The sequence below is a fragment of the Octodon degus genome, unplaced genomic scaffold, assembly GCF_000260255.1.
Source record: "Octodon degus isolate 3935 unplaced genomic scaffold, OctDeg1.0 scaffold00179, whole genome shotgun sequence".
NCBI classification, from domain to species: domain Eukaryota; kingdom Metazoa; phylum Chordata; class Mammalia; order Rodentia; family Octodontidae; genus Octodon; species Octodon degus.
In genome coordinates, this window is record NW_004524755.1 from 4,626,084 (window position 1) to 4,652,823 (window position 26,740).

At 48.4% G+C, this 26,740-nt stretch overlaps 1 protein-coding gene across 1 annotated transcript; it reads left to right on the forward strand.

Annotated features, from left to right (window-relative positions):
* The first annotated feature begins 2,366 nt into the window (after nt 1–2,366).
* On the forward strand, nt 2,367–26,331 carry Mal2 (mal, T cell differentiation protein 2). Its single transcript, XM_004643611.2, has 4 exons — nt 2,367–2,573; nt 15,442–15,612; nt 23,118–23,273; nt 25,466–26,331. The coding sequence occupies exons 1-4, from the start codon at nt 2,445–2,447 to the stop codon at nt 25,535–25,537; spliced, it is 528 nt and encodes a 175-aa protein (XP_004643668.1). The 5' UTR covers nt 2,367–2,444; the 3' UTR covers nt 25,538–26,331.
* The last annotated feature ends 409 nt before the right edge of the window (nt 26,332–26,740 follow it).

The following is a 26,740-nucleotide window of genomic DNA, read 5'->3' on the forward strand; positions in this document are numbered from 1 at the left end:
TAGGATGGGGCCAATGAGAGAAGAGGTAAGGAGTACAGAACTGTGGTCCAAAGACCCAATGAAAGAGAAATAAAGGAATAGAGGGTCCTCTTCAGGAAGAATGACAGGGACAAAATTCCCAGGAACAATGTAGGCACTGAGGGGATTGCATTTCACAGGAGACAGCAAGCCATTGTGAAGCAAGACTGCTGAAGGCATATTCAATACAAAACTGCCATCCCAGGAAATGGGGTGTAAAGAAGTCCATGCAGTGGAGGTCAGTAAAGCACGGAAGTGGAGAAGGAAAGGACAGAAACGTGACAGTACTAAGAGCTCATGGTCAGTTACAGGGAGAGAGACAGTGGTAGTGTGGGGTGGGATGGTGGTGTGGGGCGGGATGGTGGTGTGGGGCGGGATGGTGGTGTGGGACGGGACAGTGCTTTCCTCACTTTGATTCTAGGGTTGCTGGATTCACTAGAACTATCAAGAAAACACAGGTGCTGGGGAGGGATCTTGAGAAGGGGAAACCATTCTAGAAAAAAGTTCATTTTCAAGCAGGTATGCTGCAGTGGGAGGGGATTCCATGAGAATCTTTTTTGTTGGACTGCTGGTTGTGGAAGGAGACAAGAAGGCATGGGCAGGGGAATGTGTGTGACAAGGAAGGTGCTGGAAGGGACATAGGACAAACTTCCCCTTGGGAACCATTCTTAACATGAGCCCATTTGAAGCTCTTCAGTGCGAACAGCATGTCTGGAAACTCCAAGTGGCTTCCAGGGCATGCCCTCGAATGCTCTGGACATACCGAGGCTACCGGGCATTGCCACACACGTTCTTTGAAGCAATCTCCCCTTTAAATAACCTTTGAGTGTTTATTGAGAACTCTTCAGCAAAAAATAAAATAAAGCAGATCATTCCACCAATGAGGATTGGAATGCAGAAAGGGTGTGTTGGTCAAATAAATGAAGAAAACCCAAAATTTCCTATTAAGCACCAGAAAGTCACGCATCAGAGGTGATGGTAGGTACACACGGAAGGTTTCACCTACAGCCTGCTTTGGGGTCTTTATCCTGTTGCCACCACCACACCTCTGAGTTTTGGTATTGAAAGAATATAGGCACAGGTAACCTAAACCTGCTCACCAGTGCATAGAGCAAAATGGCTTCTCAAACTCTAAGCTTGGTAGACAAGACCAGGATTCCATGCGGAGAGCATCTGACGATCTCAGCGAAATTGATTGACACGTATGCCTGTGTGTAGTTTTTCTCCTGGTGGTCTTCGACAAAAAATAATCTTACCTCTTTTATTTCATTGGGAAAATGTAGCATTAATTCCAACAAAATAGGGACAAATGCTAGATTAATGAACAGGACCTAAGCCATGCACAGAATCCTTTCATGAAGAGATCTGAAGTGTTTAAAAGGCAAGGGGAAGAAGTTTCTGGCAGACGAAATAAAAAATTAAAGTCTTACGTGGCAGATAGAACCACCTAGGCAATAGCTTGCGTCCATGGCGCAATGGGATGCGTATAAAAATTAGAAAAACGCTCATCACCAGCTGTCCTTTAAGGAGCGCCTACTTGTCGCGGAGTAGGAGACAACCTGCACAGGCACGCGAGGTAGACGCCGCCCTTGGGGCGCAGCAGCCGGTTACCTGCCCTGCCGGGATCCCTGCCAGCAGCGGTGCAGCTGAGTCACCTGAGTCCCACGCTGCCCACCCGCGTCTCGTGGGTGTTTAGGATGATCCTCTTCTACCTGTTCCTGTAGACATTCCACACTTTACATAAAAACGTGTAGCCCTTCCCTGTCAGACGACAGCAATGTAAAGAGGATGACCAAGGAAAAGTGAATTGTAACCGTGAGCTTAGGAAGCGGAGAGAGCGTGGCCGCGCACGGGGGCGCCGGGGCTGACCCCGTGTCTGCGCCTCCAGCAGTTTCATCTGGAAACACCCAGGACCTTGCAGCTCCTGGAACCAGCTTTAAGGATCGCACCTCCCTAGGATGAAACTTACCCTCTCGGATAGGCGCGCTATCGGCGTTAAGGTGTTCATTACTTGTTCATGAAATAGTAACCAGACAAATCACTAGATAAAAAATAAAAACCCCACTACAAACCCACTTTCAAGATGAGGCCGGAGACAGGGAGTTTACCCTCTGGGTCAGCCCCAGTCCTTACACTCCCGTGACAACGCGGAATGGGGGGAGGACCAACTGTGTGGGGGATAGGGCAGTGGGGGCTGGAAAGGCCTTGGGGGTGCAGAGCCCGGGGAGCCCTGGGGACCCCGCGAAGCCACCGGACAGCAGGGCGCGGGCTCACCTGGGCACCTGGCGGCGCACCTGGGCCCACGTGATGGGGCGGGGTCTCTGGCCCCGCCCGCCCTCGGCCCCTCCTACCAGCCCCGCCCGTCCCGGCCGAGCTGCGGCGGCGGCGGAGCGGGACCGGAGCCCGCTGAGGGCAGCAGCGGCAGAATGTCGGCCGGCGGGGCGTCCGTGCCGCCCCCGAACCCCGCCGTGTCCTTCCCGTCGCCCCGGGTCACCCTGCCCGCCGGGCCCGACATCCTGCGGACCTACTCGGGCGCCTTCGTCTGCCTGGAGATCGTAAGTGGCGCGGCGTCGGGGTCGCGGCGGCCGGGCCGGGCGGGTGGCGACGGCTCCCTGGGCTCCAGGGAGGGCTGGGAGAGTCGTCCGGGTCCCCGCGCCCGCCGCCTCCGCCCTGCGCCCCCTCCCGGCCACGCCGCACCTGTTACGCCGCACCTGCTGCCCGGTGGCCGAGGCCGCGGGATGTGGGGCGGCGGGCGGGGCGGAGGCGGAGCCGCAGGCCTGGCACCATTCGCCCGCTCGCCCTTGCCATCCGCGCTGCCCTTTGGATCCGGAAGGCGCGGGCGGCCGGCGGAGGCAGGTGGCACTTTCTGATCCAGTGGGCGTGGGGAGGATGGCGGGGAAAGGCAGACGTGCGGCCTCACCCACTTTCTCAGGCCCCGGTATCTCCCGGTTCCCAGGTCCCCCGCAGAACTCCCCACCCGCTCAGCTCCTGTGTGGGGTCCAGGTAAAGGCCGGCAGCATCGCCTGGCCCTTAGCAGCAGCCTTCTGAGCCAGGAACGCTTGGGCTGCTAGCTCAAAGGATCCTTTGGAGTTGGAAGCTTTCGAAGCTCCTTGTGGGCAAGGGGGGAATGCACAAATAGAAATTGGGCAACCGAGGTTGCATCATGCCCTGAGAATGGCAAATTCCTGAGCCAAACGTTAGCGGGGCAGTGGCTCTCAGGCAGGTTTTGTTTGCTTGGTTTAGGACACACACACACACACACACACACCCTTTCCTTTGAGTTTGCATAACCTGGATTTAGGTCCCTTGGGTTTAGCTTTTGGCCTGTGAGGCAGGCCGGAACACCTTGTGAACATTGCTTTCTCCTCTGGTTTCGCTAAGGCCTAGCACCCTCCCCGAAGTTTAGATCGGACCTAAATCCAAAAGAAGAAAAGTAAGTTACCCTGTGTAGCTTCTGTGATCAGACAGGGACTGTGAATGCAAAAGAGCCCCCCGTGGGCTGGTGCCACACTCCGAAGTCCCCTGAGCTAGCAATGAGCCAGCCTCCGGGAGAGCGCCTTGCACCAGCTACAGGGTCACGTCCTGGGACGGGAACATCTGCAGGGAAGTTCTCATCTTTAAATGCCAGGTTTGCCTGCCTCTTTGAGAAGTTTTTGCTGTGTCCATAGCCACTTCGTCCCTGTGCTGCAACTTACAGAATGTGCATGTAAAAGGCCTTTCTAACCTTTAGGTACCAGCTGGCCTTCTCCTAATCAGTAATATACTGAAAACCTCAAGCTTGTTGGAATGAATGGTCACATGTTTCCACTATCTATTCAAATATATTTATTGGTGCACATATGTAGAGATACATTTGCGTGCATATGTAGGTTTTTGTTTCTCCAAAGAATGCTTATCCATGCTGCTGAATCAAATGTCTCAAGAACCACCTGTAGTCATGTCACGTTTTGGAAAACACTGCCAGATTCTGAGTGGGGAAGCGAAAGTGAATTATTCCATTTTTCCCTCCCCGACCCCGTCCATCTCTCTCTTTACCCTCCAGCTCAGTGATTTTTCTCAACACTTACTACACTTAAAAACTTGGCAGCTTTTAAAAATACTGTTACCACTATGGATCAATTAAATCAGTTTTTCTGGGGGTGTACTCGGTCAGCTAATTTTTTTTTTTTTTTTTTTTTTTTTTTTTGGTGGAACCGGGAATTGACCTCAGGCCCTGCGCTTGCCAGGGAAGCACTTATTCCATCGAGCCATCTTCCCAGTCCCTTTGTATTTTTTTTTTTTAAATCACCGTGGAGATAGGAAGACAGAGTCGTGGCTGGGCGCCCTTCCTCCAGATTTTGCAGGGAAGAAGGACAAGCAGTTGAAGGCAGGGGAAGGGAATGGAAAAACAGCATCCAGATATATCATATACAGGTACAAACTCCCTGAGCTGAATGTGATCGTTATGTATATATAAAGTATATCATTAAACTTAACTAATTGAGAAAAGGAAAATGTTAATTTATGACTCACTAGAACTTCTGCCGCTCCCCAGTCCAGGAAGGGAAGCAGACCAGCGTGGTATTCTGTTTGGCTCCTCTTTTCATTCCCTCTGGTTGCTTCCCCGGAACAGGAGTCTCAGATTCCTAGCTGCCGAGCATACAGCTGCCTTAGAGTGCTATTGAGTTTGCATCCCACTTCTTGCGGCCAAGCATGTTTGTAAGTTTGGAGCCCCGCCCCCCAGACACTGTGCTACTTGCTTTCAAGCTCCTAGCCACCACTCTTCATAGGAAGGATCAAGGCATTCAAATGAAACTACTGGCCTTCATGAAACAGAGGCCACATTGGACATAGACTCAGCGCTCCTCCTTGAGCCTCGGGAAGGGTTGGAGATCCTGAATGGCGTGCCTGAGAAAGCCAAGGGCAAAGCCACCTGACTCCCACATCTTGGTCGCCCTCCCTGCGGGGTGCTCATGGAGAGCCAAGTGCCCATCTCCAGCACCTTTGCACCCAGCTCTCTTGCTTCTCTCATTTTCTGATCCTGAGCTGTGGCCTCCCAGGGCTCCTCTTCAGAAATTCTCCTCCCAATGAATTAAGTGCAAGCACTGCCCAGCCACCTCCCAGGCCCTTGGTGACCTGCAGCTTGGGCACCAAGGGTGCTGGCCCCTGCCAGTGTTTCCAGATAGTCAAACTCTTCCATAGCATTGATCTTCCATTCAAACCCATCTGTCTGCAGCAGTCCATCCCTGATGGCCTTCATTTATGCAGATTTAACATGCAAAGGCTATTGCCAGTGAAGACAGACTGGACTGTCCACGGGAGGCTAAGTACATGAGACTCGGCTCTTGGAGTTTCATCCCTAAACTGAGCTGTGAGCTTTGTTCAGAGAGTTCAACCCCAGTCTCTCTTGTTCTTCATGTGCATCTCTCAGGTGTAAGCCATTTGTTGAACAGATATAAAAACAGCTATGACCAGCCTCACTGAACCAGGCACAGCAATATATGAGTCTCCACAGGCCTCATCCTCATGTACCTTTTCTTTTGGGAGGAAAGATTTGTTCCACTTCTAGATACCAAAATCGTTGGCCCTGTGGCCTTAGCTGTTGTCACCAGTGGATGCTAAGAGTTCAGTACTGAGGTAGAGCCAAGATCGAGTCTTTCAGCTTAGGATGCAAAACTGTTTCTTCAGTGGTTTCCAAATGATTCATTAGATGCTCATTTAATGCCCCTGTGCACAAGGAACACTTCTGGGAATGAGGATGCTGGATCCCTCCTCACCCGAGAGCCCTGATAACCGAGCGGAGAGGACTTGTGCAAAAGTGCTACCATTCGGGGGAGAGTGACAGGTGGGACCTCTGCTGCAGCCGAAGTACTCTCCAGAGTGGTCCATGAGAAAATGAGACTAAACCTCTGACTGGGCACAAAGAAAATACTCAGACTTCCTGTGCTCAAAGAGATGATGGTGTGAAAGACATTGAAAATTAAACACCACATACTGATCACCAAAAGATATGAATGTCATTATTTGGCGTGTTTTACACTTTCATGTTTCAGAAACTGCCTCCATGATTCATTCAGATCTCTCTTTAGGAGAGACACTGTAGGACTCTCTTTTACTTGCACCTAAGTGCAGGGCTTGGATGCCACAAATGATTTTATTTGGCATAATAACATAATTAATAACAGGTATTCAGGCCTTCTTTTATGCCCTGGCAACATAATTCTTGAGAAGGACTTGCTGGAGGGTAGATTATACAGCCAAGAAAGAATGGCAATGTTGTGTGTGAAGAGATAAAATAGATTCCTGAAAACCCTAGGGAAAGGCAAGGCAGAGGACATCCAGCTATCGGCGAGACCAGGGTGGGCCGTGCTGATGAGCTAGTGACATTGAGTTCAGCCTTCAGAGCAGGGCCAGGAGCTCTGTGGACAAACACAGTTAGAAAGATAATTCCAGTTGGAAACCTCAGAAACAAGAATGGCTGTGGTGTGAGGGTTTGGCAGCTGTGAGTTGCTTACCCTGAGCACTTGCAAGATGACAGAAGGGAAAGCGGCTGAGAGGACGTACAGACAGGACTCAGGTCCTGCTTTGCTGGAAAGGCCAGGCCAGGCTTTGTGATTGGTCTAGCACTGAAGGGAGCTGCGAATGAGGGGGGCAAACTTGATCAGGTTTGTATCTGGGAAGTCTTCAGTGAAGCCTGGTGGTAAGCAGGAAGCTCAAAGCCAGGGTGGTGTAACTTGCAGTCCCAACCTTCTAAGAAGCTGAGGCTGGAGGATCACAAGTTCAAGCCCTGCCTGGGTAACTTACCGAGACCAAGTCTCAAAAAAATAAGAAGAACTGGGCTGTAGCCCAGTGCAAAGGTCCTGAATGTCATGCCTACGGCTGAAAAAGAAGATGTAAGGCAGACAAATCAGTGAGAACCCAAAATAGGACCAGAGAAAGGGGAAAGAAAATGAGAGGGATCTAAGGATTAGGAGGCCATCTAAGGATACAGTCTGATGCGCTCCCAGATCATACTAGACTTAAATATAAGGTGTAACCAGGAGGAATAATGGCAGAAAACGAGTGTTAAGGAATGGGGGAGCGGGAGGGGCTGCACAGGACACAGGCACTGTCGTTCAGTTGCAGGTCAGTCTTTGAAAGGGATTTTGGGTTATTTTCAACCAAAGACAAGACCTTGACTCTAAACACACACATAAATATTTTGGTGTCTTGTTTTCTCAGCCAGAAAATAGATTTTGATCACAAGCAGACATTGTTTGTTTGCACTGGGCAAAAGAGGTTAGTTAGGGTCTGTGTCTCTACATAGTGCTTCATCCAATAAGCAAGATTTTCATTCACATAGATGTTAAAAATCTTCAGCTACTTATAAAAGAGCTTTTAAACTGTCATAAGAAAAAATAAATCAGTGCTTCTGCCAAAGCTGATCATCAGCAATCATTTGTCCCTGTGAAAAGTACAAAGAACTGAAATTTAGAAAACTTCAAACCAAGTCACTGAAAAGATTGACCTTGAGCTACTGAGAACAGAGAGGCAGACGTTTGCTTTGTACAAGACAATCTACCTGGAGTGAGGGCTGTGAACCAGACCTGTGTGTGCTGATTTGGCTGACTAGAAAGGACTGAGGAATGACAAGAGACAGGAACCAGCCAGCCTGGCATCGTGTACACGGAATACCTCGCAGACACTGTGACTGTTCTGCAGCGCAAACCAGACCTGTGAGATTGCTCCGCCAGAGCCACTGCCAAGGGGAAAGTTAGCTCTGGGTGCACACGGCCTTGCTCCAGATGTCATCCTTCTCGCTGGGTGGCCACAGTTCGACCTTAATTTGCTGAGCGTCCTATTTTACGTGGGGACAAAGTTACTTCACAGCCAAGATATATGGTGCCAAGTTTTGAAGAGTAACTTTCAGGAAGAAAAAGGAGAATGTAAGACACGGGGCGGGGCCTGCAGGGCTCTTGCCAACCTCTGGGCACTGGCATGTAGGAATGCTTTGAACCTACTCGACAGCTGGTTACCTACAAACCTGCAAAGAGGATTTTGAAAATCAAAGGAAATTACAAACCCGAGCATCCAGGGCCAGGGCATATGTCTGCTCTCTAATGGCTGCTTTCCATTTCAGGGTGGGCATCCAGGGTTTTTGAGAAACTGAAATGCAAGTGCCGGTCTGGTGGGGAGGGAGAAGGTGTAGCGCTGCATAGCACCTTCAGACATGTTTTACGTGCAAACCTTGAAAGTGAAGCTTATCTTTCAAATATTTTATTTTGTTCATAGGCCTCTTCTAGATGCCTTTTCTGTCATCTCTTTCCAGAATTCATCTCTCCTTTCCCCAGTTAAAAGACAGGAACCTTTGCTGACCTGTACCTCCAACACGAGTCTATTCTGGGGTTAGTCCAGGGCTGGTGCAGATGGAACACAGTGTGGTTAGAGGGCCCAATGGGCATGAAAAGAGGGGCTCACCAGGGCACGGGGTTTGTTCTGCTCAGAAGTTCCAGCAGTAATGATCACTGGGTAAATTTGGGGCCAACAGGAAATAAAAATGGATGTCATACAGTTGACATGCATCAGATACCGACTTTCCACTCCAGCCTCCTAAGAGCCTGTGGTAGGCGGTGGTGGTTGCTAGTAGCAACTTGGCAATGGAGAAGTGCATGTTCCTGTTTCACTAACAGCCATCAGATTCCAGGGATTGGGCTGAGCTGCAGACAAGAGCGAGTTCCTAGCATGCCGAGCTGCGATTCTGGAAGGTTTCCTTATGGACCCGTTCCATAGACGTGCTCATTGGCTTGGGTGGATTTCGTGGACACGCCGTGCACCATTTATAGCCCACATTGCCATGCACTCTGATCTTGAAGAAATATTTGAGGCAGTGTCTCTGAGCCTGGCACCGCAACCCAGTAGGTAGAAAGCATGCAAATCCTTATTTTCAGTCATTGTAGATGCCATGCCCTACACAAGGCCGGCTGATGTTATGGTTTGTGTCTAGTTGTCCCCCCAAAGCCTCATGTAAGTTATGGGGCAGACACAGCTAGGGGAGCAACCAGTGGCTTGAGCGGTGGGGCCAGAGGACCAGGGCGGGGCTGAGGGGTGGGGCCAGAGAGGCGCAAACCATTAAACTGGCTAGCCTGTGCTTTCGGAGAGATGTGGAAAGGGTCATCCTGGACGCGGCAGTGTCCCAGCCTCTCCTCCAGTGTTTTGAAACCTCCAGTAACTGTGAGCTAAATAAACCTTTCCTTCCCTCATGTTGAGCATCAGGTATTTGTCCCAGCAAGGAGAGAAGAGTCGCTAAAACAGCTGGGAAGTCTCCAGAAGACATGGAGCTGCTGTTCAGTTAGACAGCAAGGACTGGTGGACAGACGTAAGGCAGACGCAAAGAGATGACCCATTCTCTCTGCTCTGTGGGTGGGATAGAGCCGGAGCTGGGAGTGCAAAGAGCAGGCAGTGGGAAGAGGCGCCACACTGCGGTTGGCGGGAGGCCGTGGGCTTCCCTGCTGCTGTGTGCACTGGACCCTGAGTGCATTTACATGTCTGTGCCCTAGCAGTGACGATGCTGTATCTATCAATTGAAATATTTCCAGTTTAAAAAAAAAAAACTCTTTCAAAAATACTACTTGTGTGGAAAATAGAACTAATTATAGCCCATCCTTTTTCTACATGATGAATTTCAGAGTGTATTGAACACTTCCATAGCCATACTGTTTCATGAGCAGACACTAAAACAGGGGACTAATGTAGATAAGATGTTCTGCCATTTGGGGAAGGTGCAAATGCTCTTGTCATTCTCATGAAAATTCGGGACAAGGTCCGCAGAAAGGAGCATGTGGATCTGTCTGCCTGGTTTTATGTGAGTTTTGGGAACCACCTGGAAAATGGATAAAATTCCTACTCTGGAATAACTACTAGCTCTTCAATACGGCAGGACATAACATTGAAAGCACAAGTGTTGGAAGCCACTTCATAGTTCAAACCCCATGTCTAATATTCATTAATTGTACAATTTAGGAAAAGTTATTAAGGGCTGCGCACCTCAATTAATTTATCTGTAAGGTAGGTATATTAGTATCTCCTGGGGTTAATGAGGATTAGATTGACACAAAACTTGTAGGACAGTGCTCAGGACAAAAGAGCTCAGTGGGCATTAGCTAATGCTTCTGATGCCATCAACTTCAACCTCCTACTCAAACTCTGTCTGCCTGACGAGGATGCCAGGCTTCTCTTTTTTCCTCTGGACTTTCCGGCCGCTCAGTCTCCCTGCAGCAGAGTGATAAAACATCCAGAGCACAGGCCATGGGAGAAGCAGAGTGGCTTACATGGATAGTTTACTAGCATTTCATCCCTTCAGTTTCATTTACTTTGCTCTATTCTTATTCCAACAATAACTGAAAAGTGGGCTGGGGAGGTAGCTCAGCGGTGTAAGCGCCTGCCTGGCCAGTGCAAGAACCGGAATTCAGTTCCAGGTACCACATGTAATGCCTCCAGGCACACCCTGCAGGCTCTGAAACTGGGTGTGGTGGCGCAGGCCTATAATCCCAGCTCTGGGAGTGCTGAGATAGGAAGGTCAACAGGAGTCTGAACTGCGTAGTGAGACTCTGTGTCTATAAATAAACACATAAAAACTTTTTTAAATAACTGAAAATAGGTAAAAGTAGGAATCAGCTTATTTGTGTATTACAGTAAGGACAAATTAAGGATAAATTAAGATAATGAAGGGATAAATTAAGATAGCTTACAAAATGGTTGGAAAATTACTAGGTAAGATGTCAGGTTTATGTTGAAAGGCAGGTTGTTAGGAAATAATTGACATTTGAAAAGAAAAGGGGCATTTGCAAAAGGAATCCCTTGGGAAGGGAAACAGGGCTTCCAAGTAGAGGCAAGTTGAGAAATCTCTTTGCAGCAGCCAGAATTGCAAGAGTTGCTTCCTCCCAGTAGTACCATGGCTCCCGCAGGGCTGGAAGTTTGTGAAAACACTTTTGAGCTCCAGCTCTGAGGGTTCAAATTAGTGTGATAATGGAGGGCATGTTGCCATGGTTTTCTAAAGGGAGAGACTCGGGCAAGTCATGACGCTTATGCACAGCGGCCAACTGAGGCCAAAACTACTCTCTAAACCACAAGGCGGGGAGCTTGTTTGAGGGACAGGTAACAACGTCATAACTAACAGAGGGGCTACTGAGTACTTACTTGTGTGTGCCAGACACACCTGAAGCTGGGCTTGGAAGATGGGGGAAAAGCCAGTCACAGGGGAAGGCAGACACTGTACCTACTTGCAGGGGGACTTTTCCTTTCCCTTTCCTCGGAGAAGCCCTTGGGTAGAGCTTGAGCTTTGCAGTTGTCAGCTTGGACTTAGTCCCTGTAAAATATTCCACCTGATAGTGCACTGGGTTCTTTCACATGTGATCATCAGGCCCTGCGGACACCAAAGAAGGGAGGCAGTGGTCCTGGGAAGTCGGAACGAAGACTGGATGCGGCATGAGGAGGGCGTGGGCGGGACTTGGCGCCCCAACTCCCTTCCTCAGGATGTGCAGCTCAGCAGTTGCTAGGATACCTTATCACTGTTCCCTCTCTGATTTTACCATTTTGGCCCTGCGCTTCTCACCTCGAACATCTGGACTCCTGCCAGAGGCCTCTCCATTAAACAGGGCTGCTGAGAAACCCACCTCTGCTAAGGACTCCGAGTGCGCTGCAGCCCAGAATGAGGAGAGAGCCGCGTGTGTAATGTTGCAGCCAGGCCTGAAGGTGCAAAGGAAAGGGAGTATTTGTGGAAAGGAAATCCTGAGGTGGCGGAGGAATGACAGTGTCAGATGCGCTGAGACTGCTGGGTGGATGTCACACTTCAGGAGGCTGAGGCAAGAGGATCGCTGTGAAAGCAACCTGAGGAAAAAATAAAACCAAATGCGTGGTGACTGCAGGGTGGTGCAGGCTCCTGGGATGAGGAGGAGGAGGCCCAGGGGGCGGAGCTGCGTCCCCTGCTCACTTCTGTGGTGCACTCCGGACAGCTGCACTCAGGAGGGACGTCTTGGTGCCGTGTACTCTCTGGCCTGGGGCTGGTACGTGTGTTCACATGAGGGAAGAGTGGGGGGGGGGGTCCATGCACCTCTCCTCGTTCTTTCTACACTGCGCGTACACACACACACACACACACACACACACACACACACCATCACTGAGGAGGCAGTCGGAGCACTTGGCACGCAAGCGCTGTTTCCCAGGTGTGGGAAGCGCTCCTATGGGATTGAGACCCAGCAGCCTCGCAGCCCAGGCCCGCGGGGTGCCCCTCCCTCCTGGCCTCGCCGCCCTCCCCCAGCTTCACGCACAGTGCCAAGCTTTTTATAGCTCTCACCACAGCCTGTTCTGCCTCCAAGTTCCTGGCGTCTGTTTCTCCCCACTGCAGGCTCCCCGGAGCCGAAACCTTGCTTTTTTTTTTTTTTTTTTTTTTCTTCAGTGTTCTCGATCCCGCAGTGCATTCCAGCCTGGCCGGTGTGCGGGGCCAGTCCATGTTTATTCAAGGTTGTGATAATTGGGATTGACTATTTCGAGGTGGGATTCGTGCCTACACTTACCTGTTTATCCTCCTGCCCCTAATAAACTGACCTTGGGCCAGCCAGATAGCTCAGCAGACTAACGTGCCTGCTTAAGCAGATGCAGGGACCAGGGCTCGATCCGCCGTGTGCCCTGACACCCCCGCCCCCAGAGCCCGCTGAGATGGCAACTGAGACTGGGCGTGGTGGCACATGCCTGTAATCCCAGCGCTCGGGAGACTGAAAATAGGAGGATAAAAAGAGTCCAATCTGTATAGTGAGACCCTGTAAACCCTGTACTAAATACATTAAAAAATAAAAAAGCAGTGACCACTATGCTTTGTTACCCTCATGTTTGCACAAGGCTCTCAGTAAATGATTCTTGAATCAATAGATATGTAATACAAATATGCATTATCAAATGATGTCTAAAGTAATGCGGGCTGTCTGCAGATTCCCAGTAAACAATTCTTGAATTTATAGATCATTAGATAATTAATAATTATATACATATCTAAACATGTATTTAAAGCAATACCATCTTCAAATATTTTAAATGGTAAAAGAAAAGTAAATAATATTTTAGCAGGAGCAAATTTATTCCTTTTGTAACCACAGATAGGGTAGCAGATAAAATTTTTAATCTGCACTAAGATTCACTATGTGGAATCACTTTATAAAATACTCTGGGTTATTAATTTATTTGGAAGTAAGGCTTGAGGTATCCTACCCCGATTATACATTTATTAGGTCAGTACATTGAAAGTTACGTGTTTAACTTTCAATGACTTCTGCAATCTGGGTTTTGAATATGACCTTAGATATGTAAGAATTGAGATAGAGATGCTTATTGGTCTCTGGTCTTTATTATTTGAATTATTATATTGTTTTCATATGAGCAAGAAAGAACATTGTGTGTGTGTGTGTGTGTGTGTGTGTGTGTGTGTGTGTGTCTGAGATCAGTTGATTGATTGCTATTCCTCAAGTCAGATGTACAGCCTTGGTCTTTGTGTTGCCCAGCCTGCCTAGTGCTGGTGAAAGTTTGGGAGGAGTTATGATGTCAAGTTATCATCATGTAAATTAGTGAAGGCTAGAGACATCGAAGGCAGTGCTCTGCCAGGAAGGGCTCAAGTGCGACGGAGAGTTGGGGTTGGCCATCGTATGTCTGGTCTCCTCCCCATGGTGTTGGCAGATCTGAGTCAGGGAGTGTTGTAGTCAGGGTTTCCAGGGGCGATGATTTAATACAGGATGCATCATTTATAGGATCATTTCATAATAGCCATCCACACAGTCAAATACAAGAGTGCAGGATCTGTCCACATACTAGAGACCCAAGGAAGCCTGAGGGCCCAGATCCCATGACAGTGTCCTGTGGGGGTCCAGCCAAAGACCTAGAGCCATGGCAATGTCTTCTATGAGTCCAACTGGAGACCAAGAGCCCATGACAACATCTCATGCAGGCCTCCTTCATGGATCTACACTGAGAAAGCTCCAAAATCCATGGTGGAGCTAGAAAGTCTGTACCAGTGAGATGAAAGATCTGTGCTAGCAGACTAGGGTATCTGCACTGGAGCCAGGAAGCAGTACTCAAAGAACCAAGCTCCTCCAAAGTACCACAGCCATCCTCAGAAACTGTGGAGTCCTGAGCTCCTCTGCGGGAGAGAACAGCCCAGATCATGTCAGGAAAGCCAGCTGGCGAGCTCCTGAGAACCAACAGCACCGCCTCTTCCTCTCCAGGTCTCCTTTTTACACTATTGACAGCAGTCCTCAGGTGGGCCCTGCTCGCCCAGCACCACACTGGCTCAGTTCACTTGTCACCATTGTCATCCACCACCCAGAGTGAGAGCTGACCGAGCATAAGCTAGAACTCAGAGAAGACTCTGTGATCATGGGCTGATGATGAGGGCTGAGCAGGATTTTCTTAACTGCACAGAGAGAGGGAACACCGAGCACCAGGTGTGAGGCCACTCAGACATGGATGAGCTTTGTCTTTGAGCAGTGCTGTATTTTGCCTGTAAAACAGTGTGCAGGCTGGAGCAGCACGAGACAGGACTAAGGACAGTCAGACCAACAGGCCTGGGGTGCAGCGAGCATGACAGTCCAACGGCTGGAACCCGCTGTCCTCATCATGTCTGGGGACCTGGGGCACCCGGTGTGGGCCCAGCTGCGACGCTCACGTGTTTGTAATCACTGGCTGAATTGTCCTTCATGACAGTGGACTGAGTGCTGCGATGGCTGGGTCCACTGCGGCTTGCTCACCTTTCATCCCTGACCCCCAGCACAGTGCCTGGCTTGTAGCTGGTGTTTATGGACTCAGAGCCATCTAGGCTGTGTGTTTCTGCATGCAGCAGGGGCAGTAACACACAACGGTAGCTCACACTGCTTCCTGTCACAGGCAACAGCTGCAACTCTTACTGTGAAAATAGGCAATAATGTTCCGTACACAAAAGGGCCAGGATACAGACAGAAAAGTGAGCACGGGATGCGACACCAGAAGGGTACAGCTGTTCTTCGCTAATAAATGTGGCAAGTGGCCAGTGTGCAGAATCCAGTTGACACTGGTTTAAAGAGTAACTAGAAGGACAGAAGTGGGAGGCAAGCAGGCCATAAAGATGACAACTGGCCCAGAAAGCACATCACTCGAGTGGCCTTAGGCAGGCAGTGGGGTCAGGGGAAGCCGTTAAGAGGATGAAAGACCACAGGCCAGAGTTCAACATGGAGACTTGGGGTGGGGTCAGACCTGCCTTCTTGCAGGGATGTTCCCCAGCGGAGGGCAGCTGGTGTCTCTTGGGATGGAAGGGAGATGGCAGCAGCTGGCATGGCAAGACTGTGTGCAGGGTTTTGGAGTGAAACCCCAACGTTGATGGAAGTGGGTTTAATTGCACCCCACAGTAGCATCTTTCAAGAAACCTGCACTCCTCTCTCGTTTCAGCTGCTCGGGGGTCTCGTCTGGATTCTGGTGGCCTCCTCCAACGTCCCTCTACCTCTGCTACAAGGATGGGTCATGTTCGTATCCGTCACTGCCTTCTTCTGTTCCCTCCTCTTCCTGGGCCTCTTCCTCTCTGGCATGGTGACTCAAATTAATGCCAACTGGAACTTCCTGGTAAGAGATTGCGTTTTATTCTTTTGCAAGAACATGGGAGAAACCTGCCAATGTCTCATTCTGCTCAGAGATGCCGGAGTCCCTGTTCTGGGTGTTGCCTCCCATGGGTGAGGCCAGGTCTGACCACAGTTGGGTGGGGCTGCCACTCACCTTGCCACTCGACTGGGCCCCATTTGTGAAATTCCTACACTGATGGAGTCAGAAATCATTGTGTGACTCCCTCATGACTCAGTGACTTTTATTCAAAGACTGTTCCATTTCATACAACAACTGTTCCATTTCATATTGCATTATAATTACTGAACAATAGAACAGCCTTTCGGAGCTAAACATTGTCACACGGGTCTGGAAATTTTTCATTTCTGCTGTGGATATTTAAGTGTATACAGTGAGCCGTCAGCTTTTGAAGGGCATTGTTCCTGGACTGCCTCATCCTGGCAAACCAAAGTGTGTGGGTTCTCAGGTACTGTATACAAGAGAACATAGAATTTGCATATAATTGACACAATTCTATCAGACGACTTATGTCACCTGTAGGTTACTTGGAGTACCTAATCAACATGAAGGAAGTGCAAATAGTTTTCATCCGCATAGTTTTTATACTGCAGATGTAGGAAATAATGAAAAAAGAATCTACAAGTTCACTACAGACATGATTTTTTTTCTGCATTGTTTTGATTGAACGGGTGATCCTGGGAAGCAGAGGCCAGACTGTAGATTCTTGTCAGAAGACAACTAGCTAGATATTCTGCTCTGCGAATGCCTACAAGAATGTTTGATAATGAATTCCTGTCCTGAATTATTAAGAATTGCTGAGTTTTGAAAAAGAAAATTTACAATCAATACAATTTAAAAACTATGACGCTATTACCTGGGTCACCTTACCTCCTCATGTCCCAGGCAGTCGAGGGGCCCTTTCTCGCTTAGCAGCACTCCACGGGGGCTCTTTCTGAAGGCCTGCAGGAGTGAGACTTCCACACCCCAGCGGACGGTGCCGCGGGGAAGCTCAGGCAGCTGTCCATTAGGCTCTGAACACATTCTGGTGTTCTGAAGCCCAAGCCAGACCTTCAGGAAGGTTAGGTATGTTCCTCTGCGTAGAACAGTATGTTATGCAGCAGTGTACCATAAGTGTCAGACGTAAGCACCCATTTTTGTTTCATAGAGTGTAAGAACCTTAATCCTGATTGTTTTCCACAGTGAAATCTAGCCAGCGAGATTGCCCTTTAAACCGGTGTGGCTCTAACGGCACCTCTTAGCATAGATCTAAGCAGGCAGAGGGAGCACACAGCCTTTCACTCTCCTGGGCTTGGGGTCTAATTGGCTTAATAGATATATAGCCTTGGGCAAAAATAGTGCACCTTTCAGGATTTTCATTGTTTCCTCTATAAAATGGTGATCATGGGCTGGGGAGATAGCTCAATAGAATAAGTGCTTGCCTGGCAAGCACAAGGTCCTGAGTTCAGTCCCCAGCACCACCAAACAAATAAGAAGTTAGGAAGTGTTTATTTTTAAAAAAATGATAATAATAAGGCCTGTCTTCCCAAATGCCATTAAAAAGCAATGGGAATGATGAATTACCTTCACTTGCTGCCTGAGTGACAGTAGGGAAACAATAATCATTCTAAATTCTTAAATACACTGAGGCTTGGATTTTCAAACTTTGAAAGCCCTTCCATTTCTGTTAGGTTGCAGATATATTGGTCACTGCATTTGGGGGCCTAATTATTCATTAATGATGAGAAAACTGCTTGGTCACCCAATAGAGATCAAAGGCCCCTAACTGGACTCCTGACACATACTCAATGTCCTTTACAAAACAACTGACTTTTCCACGATAAGGTTGAGAAGGGCTCAGTCGAACCCTAACGTTGACCAGCAAAACCAGGTTCTCTTAATAGCAGGCCCAAAAATGACAGTGGGCCAGTTCGTATCACAGTAGCCCTGTGTGGACCTCATAGTCTCCATGGTTACTGCCCCGCTTCCAGCGGTGGTGTGTGCCACACTCAGACCAGCCTTTTCCTGGGTCTCTGATGGCCCAACAACTGGAGGGTGACAACCCGGACACGCATGGTCTCCAGGACCCAGCAGTGCCTGGTATTCTTTCTAACTGATTTGCTGCACCTGTTTCATAAGGTGTAAAAATTTTTCAGATATTATTCCTGGTCTTCTTAGACATATTCCTTTATCAACATTTTCCCATCTTGCTCGTATTGAGCCTTTGATGTTGATTACAATCATTAATATCCTTAGTCATTTATTACTTTTCCTAAGTTTACATTCCCCACCCATTCATAGCCTTATATCTGATGTTCAAAAAACAAAAAGTGGGAGGCTTTGTTGATTTAATCACACCACTGTGTGACAGTTCACAATGGAAAGACCCTCCTGTCTGTCTTATCCTGCTTTTTTCCTTTTGCTTTGCCATTCGCTTTCTACAGAGCTAGTATAATCTGCACATAGGAGGAAAAATGGCACAGCACATCCTTGGGACGAGAGATATTCTGGATTTTGGAATATTTGCATAGACTTTACTGTCAAAAGTTTTGGGCCTTGGATCATTTCAGATGTCATGGTGTGGGATGACAGCACAGAACCCAGGATCTGCAGGCGTGCTACACTGCCTACCTTTGTGGAGTTTGTTACATGCCGGCTGTGTAGAGAGGACTGCCCTTCTCCCCTCTTAGTCTGTGGCCTTCACCACCTCCCTTGTGCTTGCCCCCAGGGCTAGCTCTTGATAGGCTTCATGCTGTTTCTGTTAGCCAGGAAGGCCCTGAGCTGTGCCTACCCTGGTGTCGTCGCCAGCTGGTAGCAGCTTTTAATTCCTGCCTTCTGGAAACCAGCAAACAGCAATCACTTAAAATTAATTCTTTTCCCCTTTAATAATAATTTAATGCTACCTGTATTCTGTGCTTGAGGGAAGCTAGAGTGCATTTGAATAAATAATTTACTTTGTACAAGAACTTGGTGGAGGACACTGATGTTAGTTTTTCTTTTTTTTTTTTTTGATCATGCAGTTAAATTTACATTCACAGTAATATATGTGTCCACTATTTCTTGCCAAGCTATCTAGCTTTAGCATAGCTGGTGAAAGAAAAATACAGTACGTAATAATGTACATTAAATGTGAAAACCTTGCCCCATTCTTATCTGGATAAAAGAAGATTCTAGTCTTGAAATATCATGTGTGTGTGCTTATGTGTATGGGGAGAAATACTATACTGTGCCCTCTTTGAAGGAAAAGATTCTGTATTCATATTACTGTTAGGCTTTTCAGGCGACGTGGTAAAGAGACAGGAGAGATAAAAGAAGCCTCTACTAGCTCCATAACGCGGAAAGGATGAGGGCAGACAGGGCAGATAGATCCTCTGGCCTGAGACAAAGAAAGCTGAGGCTTTCATGGATGTCTGCTGGGGTGGAGCTTGAGGGGGACGTTTAGAGATACCTGAGGAGCTGATCTGGGTCCTCCCTGGGGCAGTGGGAAAGGTGGAAGGATATTGCTTCCAGGACTGGGTGGGGGGAGAAGGAGGAAGTGGTCCCTGGGAAGACCAGCTGTTCTATTAAGGTCTTCGGCCATGTTAGATGACCACCATAAGAATTTAGCAGTTCACACTAGGGCCAGAACCTATAATTACCCCTTCTCCAGAGAAGATATGTGAAGGACAGATGCATTTTAGAAAAATAAGAACTATTTTATTAGATGATGCTTGTGGTACATAACAATCACCTTCTTCTTAGGACATGGGTGTATACACATCTCATACCCATTTTTAAAATCCTGTGCAGTCAAGCATGGTTCTCTTCACTCCTCAGAAGTCTGCCTAGAATATAGCTGGCGATCTTCCTCTGGTGGACATCACGTAGCAGTTCAGGGTCCTGAGCTGTGCTTTTTGCCCCTGCATTTGGATCCTTATTTGACATTCAGGGCAATTCTTTACCGATGACAGTGTTCTTGTTTTCACTTTGTGGGGACCAAAGCTCAGAGTGGTCGCGGTCCGTTTTCATGCTATTAGTAAGTAACAAGGAGCCTTCTGCATGATGAAGCTGTTGGCATGAACGCGCAGTGAAAGCTTGGATGGAACAGAAGAGGAAGGCAGGGCTCGGGACAAGAGCGTTTAGCGCCCAGGCCGAGACTGCTGGTGGGAAAGGCAAAGAAGACGAGGGGCAGCGCTCCGGGTGGGGGTGGGCGCTGGAAGCGGGGAGAGGAACCAGGCAGGGAAGGAGGCTTGGAAGAGGACGGGAAGTGGCTGCCGAGCAGAGCACCAGCAGGATAGTGGCCGCAGGACAGTGGCCACCGAGCAGAGCACCAGCAGCACCTAGAAATGTGTTAGAAGTGCAGGTCCATGGGCTCTGCCCAGAGCTTTGGGTGGGTACTTGAGGTGGGGCTCCTCGGTGCTAGCATGAGTTCTTTCTGTGGCTCTGATACGTGCATGTGAAGAACCTCAGCTTAATGTAGCGACCAAGGCTGACTGGACAGTGAGGGACCCTCTAAAAGACCTCACCTGCCTCTCACACAGGAATTGGAGTCCACCCTCCAAGAGGGATGGCCAGGTGTCGGTGTGAGGTAGGGATTGGGGTCCTGCCCAATAGGGACTGGGGCTAGCGCCAGGAGTGGCTCCCCGGAAGTGTGCTGTGATGGCGGAAGCAAAGCAATCACTGCAAAATTAATACATTTGTGAAACACATGTGATGATCCTGGGAGCGGCACAACAGAAAAGCACGCCGCGCGTGCCTTCTCAGTGCTTCCGCTTGGGCCACTCCGGAGCAGCCTCTAGGTGGATGGAGACATGTAAGGGGCCTTTTGATTTGTTGCTTCTTTTATGGGAAGGAAGAAGGTAACACCTGTAAAGGACAGTGGAGGAGAAAGGAAGGGGCAGAGGGGAGGAAGGGGGAGGGGGACAGAGGCAGGGTGGGGATAGGGAGGGAGGGAAGGGCAGGGAGCAGGAGGGAAGGTAGAAAGTCTCTGACTGTGGTGAGGGTTTGAAAAAATCAGTGAGAAGCTCTAGAGCATAATTTATTCTTTAATCCCAGGTGGGAGGGAGAAAGGAAGGGGGAGTGAAGGGAGAAAGGGAAGAAGGGGATAGGGAGAAAGGGGTAGGGAGGGAGGGAATGGTTGGGAGGGAAGGAAGAAGGGAAGGAAGGAAGGTAGAAAGTCTCTGACTGTGGTGAGGGTTTGAAAAAATCAGTGAGAAGCTCTAGAGCACAATCTGTCCTTTAAGACCACGTGCTGGGCACAAGCGCCAGGCAGGCGTGCCCTCCCTGTTCCACAGTTCCACAGGGGCTACCAGGGAAGCCTGCACCACACCCCATCCACCAGAGCCTGAGGTGCAGGTGCTGCCAAAGAACCAAACTGATGTTCAGAGAGGTGTGAGATGGTGAACTAGGTGCAGAACCAGTAACACCAAGAGTTGCAACTTTGTCCCCAAACTTTATCTTTCTCCTTTATGATAAGATACAGTGCTTCTGAGGACTCCGGAATGGGGATCCTTAGTTACGTGAGAGCCCGCTGATCTCGTACCTCCTCAGGTTTTACTCATCAGTACACTGCTCCGCTACAGTTCACCACTAAAAGCAGTGACCCTGAACCACCCATGCTAAGTGCATGGCTGTCCCCTCAGGCTGCTTTACCCTGCGGTTCAGTCACCTGGCAGCAAGACACACAAGTTACCTCCCCCACGTGGAGGTGTTAGGTGTGGATGCTGACCTTCATCCGCTAATGGTCATGCATAAGCACGTGCACTTGGACCTCTCTCTTAGGTTCAGCTATGTAGCCATTCCATGCTGTCTTCAGATCTTTTGAAACCACGGCAGGACAGTTTGCAAATGACAGGTGTTTAAGAGAAAGCATTTTCATATTATATCGTTGTAACTAATCTCTGGTTAATTGAGTCTAGCCTGGTAGTTTCTCTTGGCGTGACAAGAACAGTCTTGTGGCCAGCCCTGCTGCTTACATGGACATTTACAAAGACAGTGCAACACTCTCTTGGTAGTATCGTGTGGATGGAGACAGTTTGCTGGAGAGGAAAGAAAGTGGAATTTGAAGGAAACTCTCAAACAGCATTACTGAGAATGTAAATCAATAGAGCTATTATGGAAACAATAAGGTGGCTTCTCAAAAAGTTAAACATAGAACCGCCCCATCGTCCAGCACTCCCGCCGCTGGTGCTGAGCTGAAGGAAGTGAAGCCTGTGGTGTGGGAGCACTGTCGCACCCTCACGCACGCTGTCACGGAACGCGCCACAGCCAAGTCACGGCATCAGCCTGTTTCCAGCCATGGAGGAGTTGAGAACGCGTGACCAGATGTGACCATCATCTACGCAACAGGATTCCACCCAGCCTTCAAGATGAAAGAAACCTTTTTGATGAGTAGGGAGGCAATGGAAGGTGAAAGAACCCGGACACCCAGGGACAACACCACACGGTCTCATTAACGGGTGGACCCTAAAAAGTTTAACAGGTAGAGGTAGGGTAGTTCCTGGGGGATGTGGAGGAGGAGCAAACATGGGCAGGGTGGTCAAATAATATAACATTCTATTGAAAAACCTCTCTCTCTCTCTCTCTCTCTCTCTCTCTCACACACACACACACACACACACACACACACACACACACACACAGTAAGTATGTGAGGCACTGCGTATGTTAACTTCACTTTCTCCACACTGCATGCATGTTTTAAAATATACAACACATGCAATTTGAATTTTTGAGTTAAGTTTTTAGAAATGTATGTAGACTTTGGAACCAAATGAGCTTGCTTGTGATTGAGCTGTCCTTCCAAAAATTAATTCTTATGCAGTTTTGGAATATACAACTGGCAAGAAAGGAAACTCTGAAATGGAGATAATAAATCATTGCTGTAAGGAAAAAGCAAGGTACCTGCAATATGTATTCTGTGGGAGCCATAGAAACAGTTGTGTGTGGTATATTACTCCCTGTACGGCAGGGGGAATTTTAATACTTACATTTCATGTTAATTGCAGCAGTGTTCAAAACAACGTAACAAATCACTGTTTCTGTACTTTTTGTAGAAATATATATTAGTTTTAATGGAGTATAGGGATACATGTCTTTGAATCCTATGATTTAACAAGGCTATTTTATCTTTCAGCATATAAGATGATCTAATGACAAAAATGATCGCTCAAAATTAAAATATTTAGAAAACACAGCCATAAAACAGGACCTAATTTAAATGTCATTTTACTTGAATCTTAAAAACAGCGTGCTACTCCTTTTTTATCCATCAGCTAACACTGATCTTTATGCCTCAGTGTATCAGTTTTCCCTTTTATCAAAGAAGATGAGTCCGTCAATTTTCATTTGGATTCTAATACCCTGGAATTGCTAAAGCAGCCCAAATAAACAGTGGATAGTGTAAGATCGGCTGGTTACATTTCAGATCGTCCTGAACTTAAACTCTGTCATGTAAAATAGGAACAACCTCCCCCCCACCCCCCAAAAAAGCTTCTCCTGTAACTGGAGACGTCTTGTCTGCCCTCCGCCAGGACTTTGCCTACCATTTCGTGGTGTTTGTCTTCTACTTTGGAGCCTTTCTCCTGGAAGCTGCAGCCACCTCCCTGCATGACCTGAAGTGCAACAGCACCCTGTCTGTGCAGCCACTCCTGAGTGACAACCAGTACCGCATAAACGTGGCAGCCACCGTAAGTATCAGAGAGGCCACCCCAGCCTCGCTTTCCCTGCTCAAGATCATCCGTCTCCTCGGTGATAGTCTTTAGGACTAAATGTATGGTAGCGATTTACCCGTAACGAGCCCAGGGAGCAAGGTGCTGTCCCCACCCCAGTGCTGGGGATGACTAAAACGACACCGTGTATGATGACAGCGAGTCAGTCAGTAGCACCGTTTGACCTGCACCACAAAGCCTGCCTGGGAGAAGGCAGTTGTGTCATTCACTACTCTGAGTGTTCAGACAGAGTATGAGATTTGTTCCCGGGTTTGCTCCTTAGTATTCTGTACCTACTTTTGATTCTTTCTAACTGAACGTGTGTTTACCCCGGGCTGCCCTTCGGCAGGGAATTTGCAGGGCCTGGGGCTGGGATGTGCCTTAGTCACTTTCTAGTCGATAGGACAGATATAACCAATATACACAGCTAAAAGGAAGGTAGGTTTATTCGGGCTCTCAGTTTTTCGAGGACTCAGTGCACCTGCAGGCTCCAGGGCTGGGAAGGGCCCAGTGGAGGAAGGCAGGCCGACCTGCTGCTGCGGCCTCGGACGTGTACAGGTGACTGCATCTACGTTCAGTGCGGAACCTTCAAAGCCGTTTATCCTCTTTCAGTCATGTACCAGAATGAATGAGTCATTCTGTGTTGATGTGGGAACTTTGAAGACCTGTTATTTTTGTTCTCATAGAGCTGTCACAAGTCAAAATTACTCTCTGAAGTGCCTAGATGTTGAATAGTCTTTATGACAAGGCACTGACCTTTAGGCCTTACTGGGATGCCTGGGTGGTTCATAAGTGGTCCTGTGCTGTTCATGCAGTCATCCAAGCCTGCCTGGACCGTGCCATCCCAGGATGCCCTACAGCAATGCTGGCATTCTGGGTATGTGCTAGTGGCCTGGTGGCCACTGGCAACCCTGCTGAGCAACTGGAATTAGCTAGCGTGAGTAAAGCACAGATGTTTTAGTATGCTTTACATGTTGATTTTAACACTTGGTCTTTTTTAGTCTTTATTTATTTATTTGGTACAGGGTCTCACTATGCAGCTCAAACTCACAGTGATCCTTCTGTCCCAGCCTCCCCAGCACTGGGATTATGGTGTTCCCAGGGTCCCTACTTTCTTTAAAAAAAAAAAAAATGAAGCCATATGGCACAATGAAATCTTACTTAAAACCCAATACATGGAGAAGAGAGAAGTATACATTCCCCAGTTGGAGGTCAAGGCAATGGGCTTTGCCGCCACCTGTCTTCTGTCTCCCTAAAGCCACCTAAGCACCTCACTGTCCCTGAGAATAGAGTTAAATGCTTGAAGTCCTTATGATCCAAAGATCATGATTAGAAAAATACTGGATTTAATGAGTTTTTCAAAGTAAGGCACAGGGCCTCGGAGCTGATTTCTTTTCTACCTGTGAGTCCTCTGTTCCCGCGGGGCTTTCCTTTCCTGCTTTCAGCCCCTCTTCTGCCAGGTGCTGGCTGTGTTTCTGTCACCTCTCTTAGATCTCTGACGTAGACTCCAAGGGCCTGCTAATCATCACCCTCAGTTCCTACTTCCCTGGGAGGGGAAAGTGCGTGAAGATCCCTTTTCCCTGAAAGAGGGGCCGGAGGTTTTATAAATTCTTAATAAGTGACCAGTATGTGAGCAGATGGTCACCGTGAGCCCACCACATCCACCATGAGGACAGATGAGGACACTTGGGGGTCTAGAATGTTTAAAGGAAGAGATAAGGGAAGAAGCAGATAAAACTAAGTATTTGCCATCAAAAAAAAGAGGTCAATAAGGGCCGGCCAAATAGCTCAGTGGATTAAAGCACCCACTGGGGGGGTGACTGGGGGTTCAATCCCTGGGCCTGCTGTGCCAGCCCCACCCCTGAGGCATACTGAGACTGCAAGTGAGACTGGGTATGGTGGCGCGCGCTCCGGTAATCTCAGCTCTTGGGAGGCTGTATACAGGCAGATCACTACAAGTCTGATCTAGTACTGAGACCCTGAACACCCTGTAGACCCTCCCCCCCCCGACCGAAAAAAAAAAAAAAAGAGGTCAATATAGCACACTTCAGTATGCATTGAAGTGTCTTTGGCTACCTTGGCCAGTCTCTGTAGAGCTGTCACTTAGAAAAGCATTTTCTTAAAGTCAGTGTTGTGAATCCGATGTCAGGCTGTGGTTTCTTTTTCCTTAGGTTTTTGCATTTGTGACAACAGCTTGCTATGGCTGCAGCTTAGGTCTGGCCTTGCGGAGGTGGCGGCCGTAACACTCCGGGAACCAGCAGCGCCGTGCGGGCCTCATCTGGCTCCTCTACACGTGGGACCACTTGGAACTGCATCCCTGTGCAGATGTAACGGCATTCCAGAAGTCGCTTGTTTAGTACGGAGAGAAAAATCCAAAGGGACATTTTTGTTCACGAGTGGAATGTTAATTTTATTATGATGTTAAATAGAGAAATATCCTTTCATTTTTCTTTCTCTCTCTCTTTCAAGAAATTTTTCCTTAGTCCATAAAATACACAGATGCTCTTCATGAAAAGGTTCTACTCCTTCGTGTGGTTACAAAGAAAGGTACCTGAACCTTGGTGGGTAACTAGAATTCCCTGAACACTGCACATTTCCAACAGGCTTCCGTGAATTCCATCTTTCAATGTAAAATAGGAACTCGGGCACCATTTCTGCTGGAGAGTGCCAGCAGTGCATACTTAGGCTTTGCAGACCACGCTTCTCAGGCCCTGCTCTTCAGCTGTGGCTGGAACATGAATCGATGACATATCAACGAACACACGTGTCAGGTTTTTTTATTTACAAAACCAAGGCGGGCTGGATTTGACCACAGATTACGGTTTGGCAAGCGTGAGTGTAAAACCTTAGTTATGTGTTCTGTATTTCATGGAATGACTGTAAAAGTTGATAAGACTAATTCGACAAGCCGTATATTCGGTCTCATGTAATAGTCACATGCCTTTTGCTCATGGTCAAATGTCCGTGGAATGGGCCAGCAAGATAGCTCAGCGGAGTACGCACCTGCTCAGGCAAATACAGGGCCTGGGGTTCAATCCCCGGCACCACGTGCTGCACCGGCCCTACCCCCAGACACACTGAGCCAGCCACTGAGACTGGGCCTGGTGGCGCACGCCTGTAATCCCAGCAATGGGGAGGCTGAAAGCAGGAGGATCAATATGAGTCTGAGCTGTGTAGTGAGACCCTGTACCAGATACATAAAAAAGAAAAAGAAAAAGAAAAAGAAAAAGAAAAAGAAAAAGAAAAAGAAAAAGAAAGTCCTTGGAAGGGCACAGAATTTCTCAAGCCAATGCCAGCAGTCCTTGGTATAGGAAAAGGTAATTTATGCAGTGCATCCTCATTGCTGAATCAAGCTAATGAGCTCCTAACAGCTGAGCAGCACTCTCCTCGGAGAATTCTTGAAGCAGGATCTCCAGAGACCATTAACCGCTGCTGGGACTGGTATC